A 13,570-nucleotide genomic window follows, 5' to 3' on the forward strand; every position below is an offset into this window, starting at 1 on the left:
TTTCGTAGGTTCAATTGGTTTGTAATTTCTCTTGTAGAGTTTTATCTCGTTCTTGTGTAACAGGTTTTGAAAACCCTTAGTTCTCCATATAATATATCTTGCTTACACAAAAAAAACAAATTCAACTGTTTTAATTCATTTTGCACAATATTATCACTTTTAACAAATTAAAATCCTATATTTGTAATTTAGAAGTGGTTTTGATTAATTTCAAACTATTTTTCGAACTAGTAGTTAAGGGGTGCGTTTTCTACAAGAGGTGCGGATAGCAAAGCCCAGAATGTTTATTTTGGCCAAGAAAAAGAAGCAGAAGACCCATAACTTTCAAACGATATACGAAGAACACAACCTCTCTCTCCGGCAATGCCAACGGCCATGGCTTCTATAGCAACAACCAGCACTTCACTCTTCACCCCCTTCGTTTCCCTTCGCCGCAATTCCAAATTCTCACTATTCTTCCCAACGCAGCACCTCACAAACTCCAAACCCCAAATCTTCATCCTCTCTTGTCTTCCTCCGAAGACAATTCCGGTGACCGAGCAACAAGTCTTGCAAGCAATTGCCGATACATCAGACCAAAAGAGACTCCCGTGTGTTAGAACGTACGAGAATGATTTGTCGCAACTAACTCTCGTCGGAGCTGTTGATTCCCGGCAGGCTATTACGGCAGGTGCGGCTGATGGCGGTGAAGTCGCCGTCGAACATATTGACGCTGGTATGGATGCTATGGTTGTTGAAACTGTATTTCCCGCTTCTTCCAGTGACCGCGGCACCATTTCGACTCGGCTGGTATATTCTTTTTACAATTCGTTCATTTGAATTTGTCCAATTGAAAGTTAAACTTAGTATCAAATTATGCACAATTTGAGGGTGTATGCAACATAATGAACTAATTAGTTATTTATGTTCCATTCTATCAAATTAACAAAAATACCTAAACAATGGAATGGAAAATTTGATTCATTTCGCTCTGTTTCACTCCATTCCATTAGGTTTCATTATGCTCTACTCCGTTCTAGTCCATCAGTCCAAACATGGCATTAACAGTCATAAGCTTTTTTTTGGCTTAGATGAATTTCAAATGTTGTGTTTTTGGCAGTTCTTACCGGCTAGGAAAGTTAAAGAAAGGGCTGCTAAGCTCAAAAAGTCTCTCTCACGAGATATATTTTCCAATACCACATCTAAGAATGTACTGACTATGACATTTAGGCAAGTGGTTTTGGAGCAGATTTGGACATTTGATCTTACTGTCTTTCAACCAGGAGAAGAACGAAAAATGGAGGATCTTGAAAACCCGAGAGAGGTTTGTTTGGTACATTCTGTTTGTTTGAATTTTTTAGAAAGTTTTATATCTCAATTGCTTTTGTAAATTGTAATGTCATATTATAATGTCTGTCCTGCAGGTGTCCCTGATACTGATATGTTCGGTTCTTTTTATGCGTTTCATGTGAGCAGGTTCCTGCATCTTTCACTCTCAGTTCATCCAATGAATATCTTATCTCCGTGCTTGCAGAAGTTGTTTGCGTCTCTGCTCTCCAAAGCACTCAAAAGCAATTTCTTGATAAATCACAGGGTGGTAGTAGAAATGGTTTCTTTCACTGGTTTCAAAAGCCTGAAAGGATACAATCAAAGGACTCTGCGGTCATCTTGCACAAATTATTTGAAGATGAGATAGTTGAAAATGCAAGAAGTCTATTGGATAAATATCACGTAATGAAGGATGAATTCAAGCCTGTGAAAATACAATCAGGGCGCTTTTGGTGGAAACCATCCTATTATGAAAGATTAGAGAAAATTGGTGGTTCTGATTTCAGTGCTTGGACAAGTGAGTATGTACCTGCATATCGGTTAGAGATTGACCCCAAAATAATGGAAGATGCAAAATTTCAGGGCTGGAAGATGTCTGCAGAGAATAGGTTGGAAGTTCTTTTGACACACTCTCAAATGGTACTTTATATTTTCCTTTTGCACCGACCTTTATGTTTTTAGTGATAATTTTATATTTTACTGGCATGCAAATGAGCACTGACATGTCTGTATGTCCACTTTTTTCAATAAACTAATGAAAGCTTCACAACTTTATGTGATTATTTAAAAAAAAAAAGAGTAATTTGGTTGGGTAAATAAAGACAAAATTATAAATAAAGGGTAAAGTTGGTTGAAAATGTATACACCAAAACTTGATATCTTGTATATATAGGTATAGATTATTAGTAGTTGTGGCTCAACTTTTTTCGTCCTCAGTTTTTATAATAAAAGAGAAGGAAAAGAATATTCCAAGACCTTTAACTTTGGTCAAATATTCATGTTTACGAGTTGTGAGGGGTCTCCCATCTTTCTCACTTCAAGTTGCTAGTTTGCCAAATGATAGTTTGCCTTCGAAGCAAGGGTAACATACTTTTACAAGAACAGAACTAATGATGGGGAGACCCAGCAAGAACGTTTCTTGATAATTTATGATTTACTTGTGGAAATGAGCAAAAAAGAAAAAGAGAAACATGTACAATTAATTGAACCTTATTTAGTCTTAAAAGTTTTCTAATATTAATTTGAAATATGAAAAAAAAAATTTGAAAGTCTCAAAAAACTTTCTACATTGATCAGATTCTTAAATTAGGGAGCGTTTGATAAACATTAGAAGAAGACAAAAAATATGTTTTGTTATGTGTTTGATGAATATTACAAGTAGAATAAATTGGATATAAAGCAGAAAAAGTGGTACATTTTGGTTTCATTCCTCAAAGAGAACATAACAGAATGTCTTTCTGTCCCATTTGGTCTGCATGCAAGTACTACCTTAATCCTAAACCTCTATGTTTTGTTTGGTAAGTTTGAATATGGTGACCTTAGTTCAATACTTCATTATTGCACTGTTTATTAGATTTTACTTATTGCCTATACTCTATGCTATAGAAGGCTGTACTGCATAGTTCTTAGGGTCACCTAAAGTTATGTGACAACTATGCTATCATTATCTTGCATACAATACATACAATAAATATACATTCTCTTACATATTTAACGAAATCGCAGGTTAGTTTGGCAGAAACGTTAGATATGTACTATGTGGATCCCTATTCGTTATCGGATAGGGAATTATCCTGTGGAATGGCGGCCAAGTATGCCAACGTGTCCAATCGAAAGGTAATCAGATGTCTGTTGTTTGTTCTTACTAAATGTAGCTTTCTAAAGACTTGATTTTACGAGATATGATAAAATCCAAGAGAAGTATCCTGTGGTGTGGTTGCAAAGTTTCCAAAGCCGGATAAAAACGCAATCACGTGTTCCTTGTTGGTTATTTAAGTGTTTCAAATTTCAACTCTCTTAAGTGGAGAGGAAGATCAAACTCCGTGCTTTGTCTTCTGTGTCAAAAACTAGTGTTCAAGTTTATGAAAGTATTGATTAATTCTCTCTCATTCATGAAGGGTAAATATGTAAAACAATATCAATCATTAACAAATTTTATACCACAACCAACTTTATTAATTCCTGTGTTTTATTCATAGGGGTCTTATATTTATGGACAGAGGTAGTACAAACTTTTATTTTGTGCCTCAAAAAAGAGGGGAACATTAAATTTCCAATTTTACTAGAGAACAGTGTAGAAGTAGAAATTCACCTCGCTGCTGATACTGAAGGAAAGTATAGTTTTCCGTAAATTTATTCCCAAAAAAATAAGGAATCCTAGACAGTTCTCATTAAAATTATCGGAAGTTATATTTTTTGCTGATAGGTTGGGTTTTTGTTATATGACTCTGTTGGGATAGTGTATCTTGCATGCTTGGCATTTAGCTGATTGTCATATTTGTTTGTAGGGGGGTTCTTTATCAAAAACACTGTCAGTCTTTCTTGCAAGTGGCATGTTTCTTGTAGCAATCAGTGCTTTGGGTCAATTTCGTTTACCTCAATTAAGCAAGGAAAGGAAACATCCTGTAGAACATAGGTCTCTACCAACATCTGAAGTCAATGTTATGCATGACTTTTTGGATACAACAAAGGTTTGCTGTCTATCTTTTTTTTTTTACTAATTGTATTAAGGAGAATACATAGATACAATTCCTTAGGTGTGGTTTGTACTATTTTCGAATGAAAATATGACAAGTGTAAAATTTTCTCTTACACATGCAATTTTCTTCTATTTTCACTCCTTAAATGATGTTAAAGTACACTTGTCTCATTTTCATTGGCAAATAGTATAAACCACACCTAAGGAATTGTAGGTAAGTTTTCTCCTTATATTTTGTATTAATATATACAAAATCTGCATGCTGTTTAGGAATGGGTAAATACAATGTACATTATTAAACTAGCTCCTTATATGGCATTCTTTCTTTTATGCATTGTTACTTTATCTTGGAACTTACGTATGGTCTGTACAAAGGTTATATTTCATGTTAAGTAATGCTTTGTTCCCACATTCTGTGTGGCATCAATTACACCGTCTGTTTAACTTTTTACACTTAACATTGTCTTCTACTTCTGGCTATAAAGTGCTTTCTTTCATTTTTTACATGGATAGGTGGAAGAGTTTTGTGTGTCAACTGTTGCTAAGGTGAAGGATGCTTATGGCTGGTCAGATGAAATTAAGGTAGAAGATGGTAACCGTGCCTGGATTGGAGAATTGCCGGCTTACTTGCAAGGTGAATTCATTGATTCACTTTCTACTTCTTCAGAGAATATAGATGCAGATACAAAAGTATCCATGCAGGATATTGCTAGTTACCAGGTACTCAGTATTTTTAGAACATTGTATCTAACACACTATTACATCTTTTGTTTCCGGGTTTCTTTGTTGTGTAACTTGCATTAAAGCATGACTGATCATTAGAATTTTAATTTCACGAGTTATTAATAGAGTTTCCTGTTCATGGAGGAAAAGTTGTCCTGTTTGCTTTGTATTATTCGACTGATGTTGGGTTTCCCTTGCAATTATTTGAAATTCAGGTGGTTTTCACTCGTGAGGGGAAGATAGTTGGTTTTCAACCTTTGAGTCGGGTGGCGGTTAATCAATGGGCTAATAATCCTCTGGCAAGGGAGCTGTATGGAGGGAAAAAGCTTTCCCCAGGTAACTTCTAATTGCTTTCAATTTTTGATGCATAATGTTTTAGCATAAACTGCTATTGAAACTGTTATGTTCTCTTGGATTTTATCAAGCAGGTATCATTGAACCAGGTCTCAGGGTTCCCCTTCCGAAAAAAGTAACAGTTGTAGAGTTGCTCATGTCAGTTAAACCAGATGCTTATTTTGCCATGGCTAGGCCATACCAGTGATCCTTTTTCAACAAAGCTAGAAGTTATTCTTAGTAAACTTGATTACAGTTAAAGATGAATTGATGCTGGGAGTATGGGAAGAGTTGAAGATTAGAATTGTCGATGTAGGTTTGATTTTCACTAGAAATGGTGGCTCTGTAAGGGTTAGTAAAATTGGCACACTGTATTTGGGGTTTTCTCAATAATTTTGATTTCACAAAGAACTTTTGTAAATAGAAAAATACAAATAGAAGTTGCTATAATCTAATTGTGCAATGGAAAATGAAAAGAGCATTTGTACTGATAACTAGAAAGTAAGATTTTGCTTGCACACCCATTGCCAAACATTGCCTTGCCTCTTATAGCATGTTGAGAAAGTCTTTTTTGTTACCCTTTCCTTTTCTCAGCTCCTTCATTTGTGGATCACATTAAGTTATTACCAGAAGTGTGTATTCTCCCATGTGTTGTTTTGAATCTTAACATGATAGGAAATTACTTTGTTGATAAAGTGAATGTGTGGAAGGGGGAGAAAATTTTGGCCGTGTACCGTAAAATTTGGTGAAGTTTTTATTTAATGTTGGAAAAATACTGTGCACAATACATCACTTTCACCCCTTTTGCATGGCAGAATTTGCCACAACAATTTTTTTTGACATAATGACAAGCTTTTGTAAGATACTGACATTTTTTCATGTTTTATTTATACATCCAAGTTTATAATTATAGATTGGTTTAATTTCTCTTTTGTCAAAAAAAAAAAAAAAAAAAAGAGAATAAAGATCCAATTTTGTCCTCACAATTTGTTTGCGTTCCAATTCAGTCATAAAATTTATTATATCAATTAAGTTTTTGGCATATGAAATTAATCCCTACTACGTCGTAATGTGTCATACAGAAAAACTATAGTCAAATTAGTCTCTATCGGATAATGAGTCAAATTGGACCACCAGCAAATTGTGAATGACTAAAACAAGAAATTGGTTTTAACACCAAAAGAACTTGAGCACATTGTACTGGCCTGGCTTTTGGACTTTTATTATTTTGTTTTTCTGTCAAAATATTATGTTAATTGACTAAATAAGTAGATATGACACCACAAATAAAGTAATAGAATTGCTACCAACACTTTCTGAGACTATCATACAATTTACAATAGAACCTGTACTCCATTCGAATTCATTATGCTTATATCCTTTAATATAGATAATGCATACCTAAATTATTTTCTCAATTTTTATGTTCAACTTTTGTTATTATTAGTGTAAAATGTTGATGGTCAATTTTCTATAATTGAGCTTTGGCATGAGAAAGATCATGTTGAAACCACTTCTGCAAGAGTAGATGGAGAAAGGCATGGTACAAAGAAGCACATGAATTTCATGATTTTCGAAAAACATTAGCTTTATTTACATATCATTCACATTGTCATCTCATATTTCTCTGTTTCATTTTTCAAACAATTATTCTTGTAGTACATATCATTTTAGCTCTTAGCAAGTGTCACATTTCTGTGATTTCAGATAGTTTGCATGTCCTTAATTCTTTTTTATTAACCATGGCTGCCAACAACTTTCATGTTGCAATGTATCCATGGTTTGCATTAGGCCATCTTACTTCATACCTTCATATATCCAACAAACTTGCTGAGAGAGGCCACAAGATTTCATTTCTTATGCCCAGAAACACTATATCTAAATTGGAGCATTTCAATCTCCACTCAGATCGCATCTCCTTCATTCCAATCTCCATACCAGACGTCGATGGTCTTCCTCGTGGATCTGAAACGACTGCAGACCTTCCTTTCTCGTTGCATTCCCTTCTCATGACTGCAATGGATCTCACCGAGCCTATCATTGAAGATTCTCTAAGAGAGCTTAAACCCCATATGGTTTTCTTCGATTTCACATATTGGTTACCTGCATTAGCAAGACGGTTTGGCATTAAGGCTTTACATTACTGCACAATCAGCCCTGCCACTGTGGGATATCTGATAAGCCCTGAAAGAAAACTTCATGAGAAGCCATTAACAGAAGATGATCTGCTTAACCCTCCACCAGGTTTTCCTCCCTCATCTATCAAGCTAAAACCTCATGAAGCAAGAGGGTTAGCCACCTCCACTTTAAAGGGTTATGGAAAAGACATTTCATTTATGGAACGGCAATTGATCTCATTCACCAGCTGTGACGCTATCATTTTCAAAACTAGCAGAGAAATGGAAGGCCCTTATTGTGATTATCTTGAAAAGCAAATGAGAAAGCAGGTGTTTTTGGCAGGGCCAGTTTTGCCAGATCCACCAACCTCTACTTTAGAAGAAAAATGGGTAACCTGGCTAGGAGGTTTCAAACCCAAAACAGTGATTTTTTGTGCCTTTGGAAGTGAATGCATTTTGAAGAGTAATCAATTTAAGGAACTGTTATTGGGTTTTGAACTTACAGGAATGCCTTTTCTAGCTGCGTTGAAACCATCAATAGGAGCTGAAACAATGGAATTAGCTCTGCCCGAAGGATTTAGCGAGAGGATAAAGGGAAGAGGGGTAGTTGAAGGGGACTGGGTTCAACAACAATTGATCCTGAGCCACCCATCGGTGGGTTGCTTTGTGACTCATTGTGGATCCGGCTCATTAACAGAGGCCATGGTAAATGATTGTCAATTAGTACTACTTCCCCACGCAGGAGATCAATTCATCAATGCAAGAATAATGAGCGGAGATTTAAAAGTAGGAATAGAGGTAGGGAAAAATGAAGAAGACGGACTCTTTACCAGGGAAGCAGTGTGCAAGGCAGTGAGAACCGTAACAGACAGTGAGAGTGAATTGGGTCATATAGTTAGAAAGAATCATGCTCAATGGAGGGAGTTCTTGCTCAGCCAGGGGCTGGAAAACTCCTATGTGGATGACTTAGTTCAGAAGCTACACAGTCTGCTCAAGTCTTGATTCATTACGCATATTGACGATAATTACATAGATGAATGTGATATCTTATTTAAAAGCTATAACTGTTCGTTAGCACACAAAATTTGCATACTTTTATCATATCTCAATTATCGAATGTATATTGTGTTTCCAAATTAAATAAAGAAATACAAAGGCTGAAAGTATTGTAGCATAATCACAGTCTTAAACTTTTTAAAAGCACATGAAGAGACTAAAATAATAACTAGATATCGTAATTCCATCGAAAGCAGTCATTTGCTCTTTCATCGTAAATATCAGTGCATTCTGATCAATGCCTAAAATTGTTACCAAGAAACCTAACATGAAGTAGTACTGCTCTAAGAAAATTCACAAAAACTTGGTTCAGAACATGATCATTTCTTTGGGATTTTCCAAAAAAATAACTTGCATGAAATACAAAATGAAACCTCCTTGTAGAGATAGCAAAAGTCATTTCTTTTCAGCGGCCTCTGGATTTTCCAACCCGAACCGACGTCTGAACTTAGCAATCTGTCCCAAACTCTCAGCCATTTGACGCTTGGCGCGAAAGTGGTAGACTTTACCAACAGGGTGTATCTTTGTCATCATCACATTCATCAATCTACCGGATTGGGTAACATATGAAATCCATTGCTTTTGTGGGTGCACTCCTTTCTTCATTTTCTGGCAATTTAAAATCCTATCATCAACACAGACATTTCATCAAACACTTAGTAGGCTATGATACACTAACTAATTTTATGTTCATACCAAAATTGAAAACAAAATTAAAAGTCTAAGTTTTTGAAAGTAAAAAGAAGATAGATTAAAAGGAAGAACTGAGATTTGGAGGAAAATTCTAAGTTATGATTAAACAGAAAAGTGATTTGTATACTTACCGATAGTGATCTATGAATTTCTAACAGAGAGATTCAATTTGATTACTGGATTTTAATTCTTCTCGGAATCAAAGAGTGTATACACAATTGAAGAGAAGAAAGTAATTTCTCTGATTTTTTTTACTCACTCTTTATTTTTTATTTTTTTTCTTCTGAATTGTAAGTTTGGTTCTCCTATTTTATAATTCTTTTAGTTTTGGTCTCTCCACTTTAAAAACCACGATTTTGATTTTTTTATGTTTTATGTTGGATTTTAGTCTCCTCTCCAATTTAGAAATTATATTTAATGATGTGGCGCTTAGTTTGCTGATGTGTCAGTGCTAAGTCATTTAAAAATTAATCCAATTTATTTTTTAATTTAATATATATATTAATGTTTTTATAAATTTTTAAAAATATTAAACCAATATAATTATATAAAAATAGAATGATTAAGCCAATAATCTAATAATTCAGATTTTTAATCTTCATTTTTCTAAATCTTAATTTTTATTTCAAATATTTTGATATTTATCTTCTACGTTCACCAATCCTAAATTTTCTTTTCATCTTCTATTTGCATAAACTCATATATTTTTAACATCAATTCATTCCTAAATCTTAATTAATCTTAGTGGACCAATTATTTGAATTGCATCTTTATAATTCTCATTTGAATTATTGATATTGTGAGTGGCTGGAATATAATTTTGTGGTGTTACATTTTCTTTTCTGTATATTTCTGTATATGTAATTATAAATAAATCCAAAAATGTATTAAACTCAGAAATTACAGTAGACCAAAACAAATCTCAAAACAATTACATTAGTATTAAATCCAAAAATTACATCTTCAAAAATATCATAGATCTCAAAACAATCACAGTGGTATTAACCCCAAAAATCACACCTTAAAAAAATCTCATAGAGAGTTTGAAAATTAGAGAGGTTTTTGAAAACATGACTTCCATCCTAACCTAGAAATGCATGAACAAAATCCAGAAAAATTAGAGAGGGTTTTTGAAAATTGGAAATTTTTTTAGAAGGATTTAGTGGGAATGAAAAAATCAAGGAGAGTTTGAGAAGGATTTAGATGGACTTGAGGTGTTCGTTTGTGTTGCATTTCACTGTAAAAAATTTCAGAGTGATAAAAACAAACCCATATCTCAAAACCCTTTTTACTTAACATGGTGTAAAGCCTCAATTTTTGTTCATTTACACTTATGTGAAATACATTTTAAAAATAGATTCAAACACCTCTTGATTTCTTTTTCGACGACAGGGAGGTGGTTTAGGTGTTGGTACAGTGAGACTTTGAGGAGTTTGGTTTGTAAAGATGGGAGGGAGTTTAATTTGTGAAGATGAGAGGATGAAGACCGTGATGGAGAAAATTGAAATGACAAATGTTAGTGAGAGTTTGATTCATGTTATTGGAAGAACTAAGAAGTGAAGAGAATAAGTAAGCTCTGCATCAAAAGTTGTGCTTGAGGTTGATGGTGGTGAAGTGAAGGGTTTAAAGATGAGAAGAAATTGATAGTTGATAATGAAATATTAAGTTATTATTATTAATAATATTAATAAAATTTAATTAATATGGATGGAATATTTATTACTATCATTCTATTTTTTATATAATAATATTAAATTAGTATTTTTGAAAATTTATAAATAAAAAAAACATAACATATATATTAAAAAGATGAATTGGATTAATTTTAAATGACATGGCACTGACACATCAGCAAATTAAGAGCCACATCATTAAATATAAGTTCCAAATTGGAGAGGGGACTAAAATCCAACACAAAACTTAAAAAAGGATCAAAATCGTGGTTTTTAAAGTGGAGGTACCAAAAAAAATGTTAAAATAGGGGGACTAAAGTTGCAATTGAGCCTTTTTTTTATGTAATAAATAAACGCAAATTTGACTTTGATCTCAAATTTTAGAAAGTTTCTCAACGCACACCATGCAAATTTCCATCTTTACCCCTTGTTTTCGTAGATGCACACCCGAAAGCACTCTATATTTTGAAAAAATTTACTTCATTCCGTAGATGCATCTACGAAAGCGTATCAAATAAAAGAAAACACAGTTAATTTCACTTGATTTTCATTTTAAAAATACTTCTGTAGATGCATCTACGGAATGTGGTGAAAATAGTGTTCCGTAGGTGCATATACAGAAAAGTCTGCTATTTTTTGAATTCATGTCATTTTCATTCAGAAACTCCATTTTTAAAGACATACATTTTCAGATTCAGTAATGCATTTAAAAGACAACAGTAGGTACACTAATAAAAATACAATATATAAATAATGTCGGTCAAAGTATCGAGTACATCATCAAATAGATACAAAAATGAAATATCAATACATCATCAAATATAACTACTGAGTATGTCGGGCGTCCTCCTGCGTACCATCCTGCGCATCCCCTCAGAATCCACGAAGGACTCTGCTGGCTCTACCCCTAGCATCAAGTGTCCCACAAGTTCTGGCACGATGTCGACGATACAAAAATGCACTCTCTGCCATCCTGATCATATCATCCAGCATACGCCTAGAAGTAGTCCCCTCAGAGAATAAACCCTCTGCAATGGCTCCGATGCCCCTGTCAGCTATCTGACGACATAGAAGAAGAAGATCCTGAGTGTGGTCCAACTAAGCCTGATGCACACAGAGAATTTCCTCATGGGCTGGTTTGGGAGGACCTCCCTCTGCAGCTGGAAGCATGTATGAATGTGAAACTCTATAGTACCATGTGATGTACCCCTCGGCATAACTCCAGTCGTGCTCTGCTAGCGTCGCCCTTGCCTCCTCAAGGACCATGTAATGCTCCCAGTCTGCAAAGACCTCATCTAACTGCCTACGAGTCATGGCGAGAGGAGCTGGAACCGTAGGATCGTGAGGTATCGTCTACTCATATCCAAACTGACGCATGACGCGCTTTGGAAGATAGCGTACAACAATGGTCGAGATGGCGGCCAACCATCTAAAATACAGAGCTATCTCGTCAAACAGAACTGCCTCCCGGTGCTCATCATAGCAGCAATACCTGATGTCCTCCGCGGCTATACGGTCAAGAACGCGCCTGTAGGAATCCGACACCTGGTTCCCTCTAAGGGGGGGTGAAAGCACTGACACGTGGCATGTCCTCTGTGTACTCCTCTACCTCTCCCCAACCAATAATGTCTAGGAAGTGACGTAGTATCCAATCCTGAAAAAAAACACTGTTATTTTAAAGTACAATAAAAAACTATAAAAAAAGTAGAAGAGTGTAAGATTGTTACCACCAAAAGTGTACAGCTGCCCGCAACTGTCCTTGCCTTCCACAGGCATCCCTCTCCAAGTCTATGGTAACTATACGCCAATATAGCCGCTCCCTAGTTATACTCATGGATACGTGCTGTATCCGATAAGTACGTCAGGTATACGACGTTTGTGTACGTCGAGCTCGTGTCCACAAAGAGCTGAGTGCCTATCAAACACGCGCCCATTCGCGACGCACATATGCGTGCTGCGGAGTCCTCCCATGTATATCTTTATCTGGTCCGTGAGTCATAATGTCTGCATAGGTAACCGTACATGAATAATAAAATATAAATAAACAAGAAATTAAAAATAAAAATACTCTTTCTGAAGATGTACCTACGGAAATATGTTAGTTTCTAAAACCTTGGGTGCTTCCGTAGATGGACCTACGGAAGCATGTTAGTTGTCAAATACATTAGGTGCGTCTGTAGATGGATCTATGGAAAGCCCCAACGTCCATCTCTTCCGCAGATGGATCTACGGAAGCAACTAACACCCAGAAACGCAACAATGGCGTCTGAGTACAGTTCCAGCCCCTTCAAACTCAATTTTTGTGTGAAAATGAAGTTGATTAATAAACGTCCAGATGTTAAAAATAGTTTTTAATAATAAAATAAAATTGGTTAATGAAGTTATGAAAATGATTAATAAAAATCTAGATATTAAAAATAGAGCAATGCTATTTCTTACGAGACAATTATTGCATACGAAAGGCAAGAATCAACGTGACAAATAAGCGGGTTGCTAAGATAGCAATTAGGGATCGATAACATAACATGAGTAGGTGGTTATCAAAGTGGTTCATCAAATCACAACTTAGCCACATCATTTTCTTCACTTTCTTGTTATATCATGTTCTTAGTAAACTTTAGCATTTTACTTTAAAATAACTTGTAGTAATAAAATATAGTTGGATAATGAAATATAAACGGTTGGTTAATAAAGTTATAAAGTTGATTAATAACACAATTTTTTATTAGTATCTCTTAATTTAAACAAATTTAAAAAAATAAAAATTATTTATTATTATAATAATATTTTACTGTTCACATCACTATTCAAAAATATATATTTTTATTTAAAAAAATACTATTCACTGTATTTGTGAATAAGGTGTAACTATTGGTGTAACAATTTAGTATATGGATAGCATTATTCATATAAAAAACATAATAAAGTGTACGAGCTACTATTAAATATTTGCATGAATATACTTGCAT

General features: G+C 34.7%; 2 protein-coding genes across 3 annotated transcripts; both read left to right on the forward strand.

Moving 5' to 3' along the window:
- Positions 1–316: 316 nt before the first annotated feature.
- Positions 317–5,881, forward strand: LOC131641515 (uncharacterized). Of its 2 annotated transcripts, none has more exons than XM_058911819.1 (8): positions 317–789; positions 1,100–1,303; positions 1,456–1,947; positions 3,034–3,144; positions 3,816–3,998; positions 4,520–4,726; positions 4,945–5,065; positions 5,155–5,881. In XM_058911819.1, the coding sequence occupies exons 1-8, from the start codon at positions 364–366 to the stop codon at positions 5,268–5,270; spliced, it is 1,860 nt and encodes a 619-aa protein (XP_058767802.1). In that variant the 5' UTR covers positions 317–363; the 3' UTR covers positions 5,271–5,881. The 2 variants fall into 2 exon arrangements, with proteins under 2 accessions (XP_058767802.1, XP_058767803.1); XM_058911820.1 differs by having other exon boundaries at positions 5,158–5,873.
- Positions 5,882–6,804: 923 nt separating this feature from the next.
- On the forward strand, positions 6,805–8,181 carry LOC131641516 (cyanidin 3-O-galactoside 2''-O-xylosyltransferase FGGT1-like). The gene has a single exon (XM_058911821.1). The coding sequence runs from the start codon at positions 6,805–6,807 to the stop codon at positions 8,179–8,181; it is 1,377 nt and encodes a 458-aa protein (XP_058767804.1).
- Positions 8,182–13,570: the final 5,389 nt, after the last annotated feature.

This window comes from Vicia villosa, unplaced genomic scaffold (genome assembly GCF_029867415.1).
Source record: "Vicia villosa cultivar HV-30 ecotype Madison, WI unplaced genomic scaffold, Vvil1.0 ctg.003798F_1_1, whole genome shotgun sequence".
Classification (NCBI taxonomy): domain Eukaryota; kingdom Viridiplantae; phylum Streptophyta; class Magnoliopsida; order Fabales; family Fabaceae; genus Vicia; species Vicia villosa.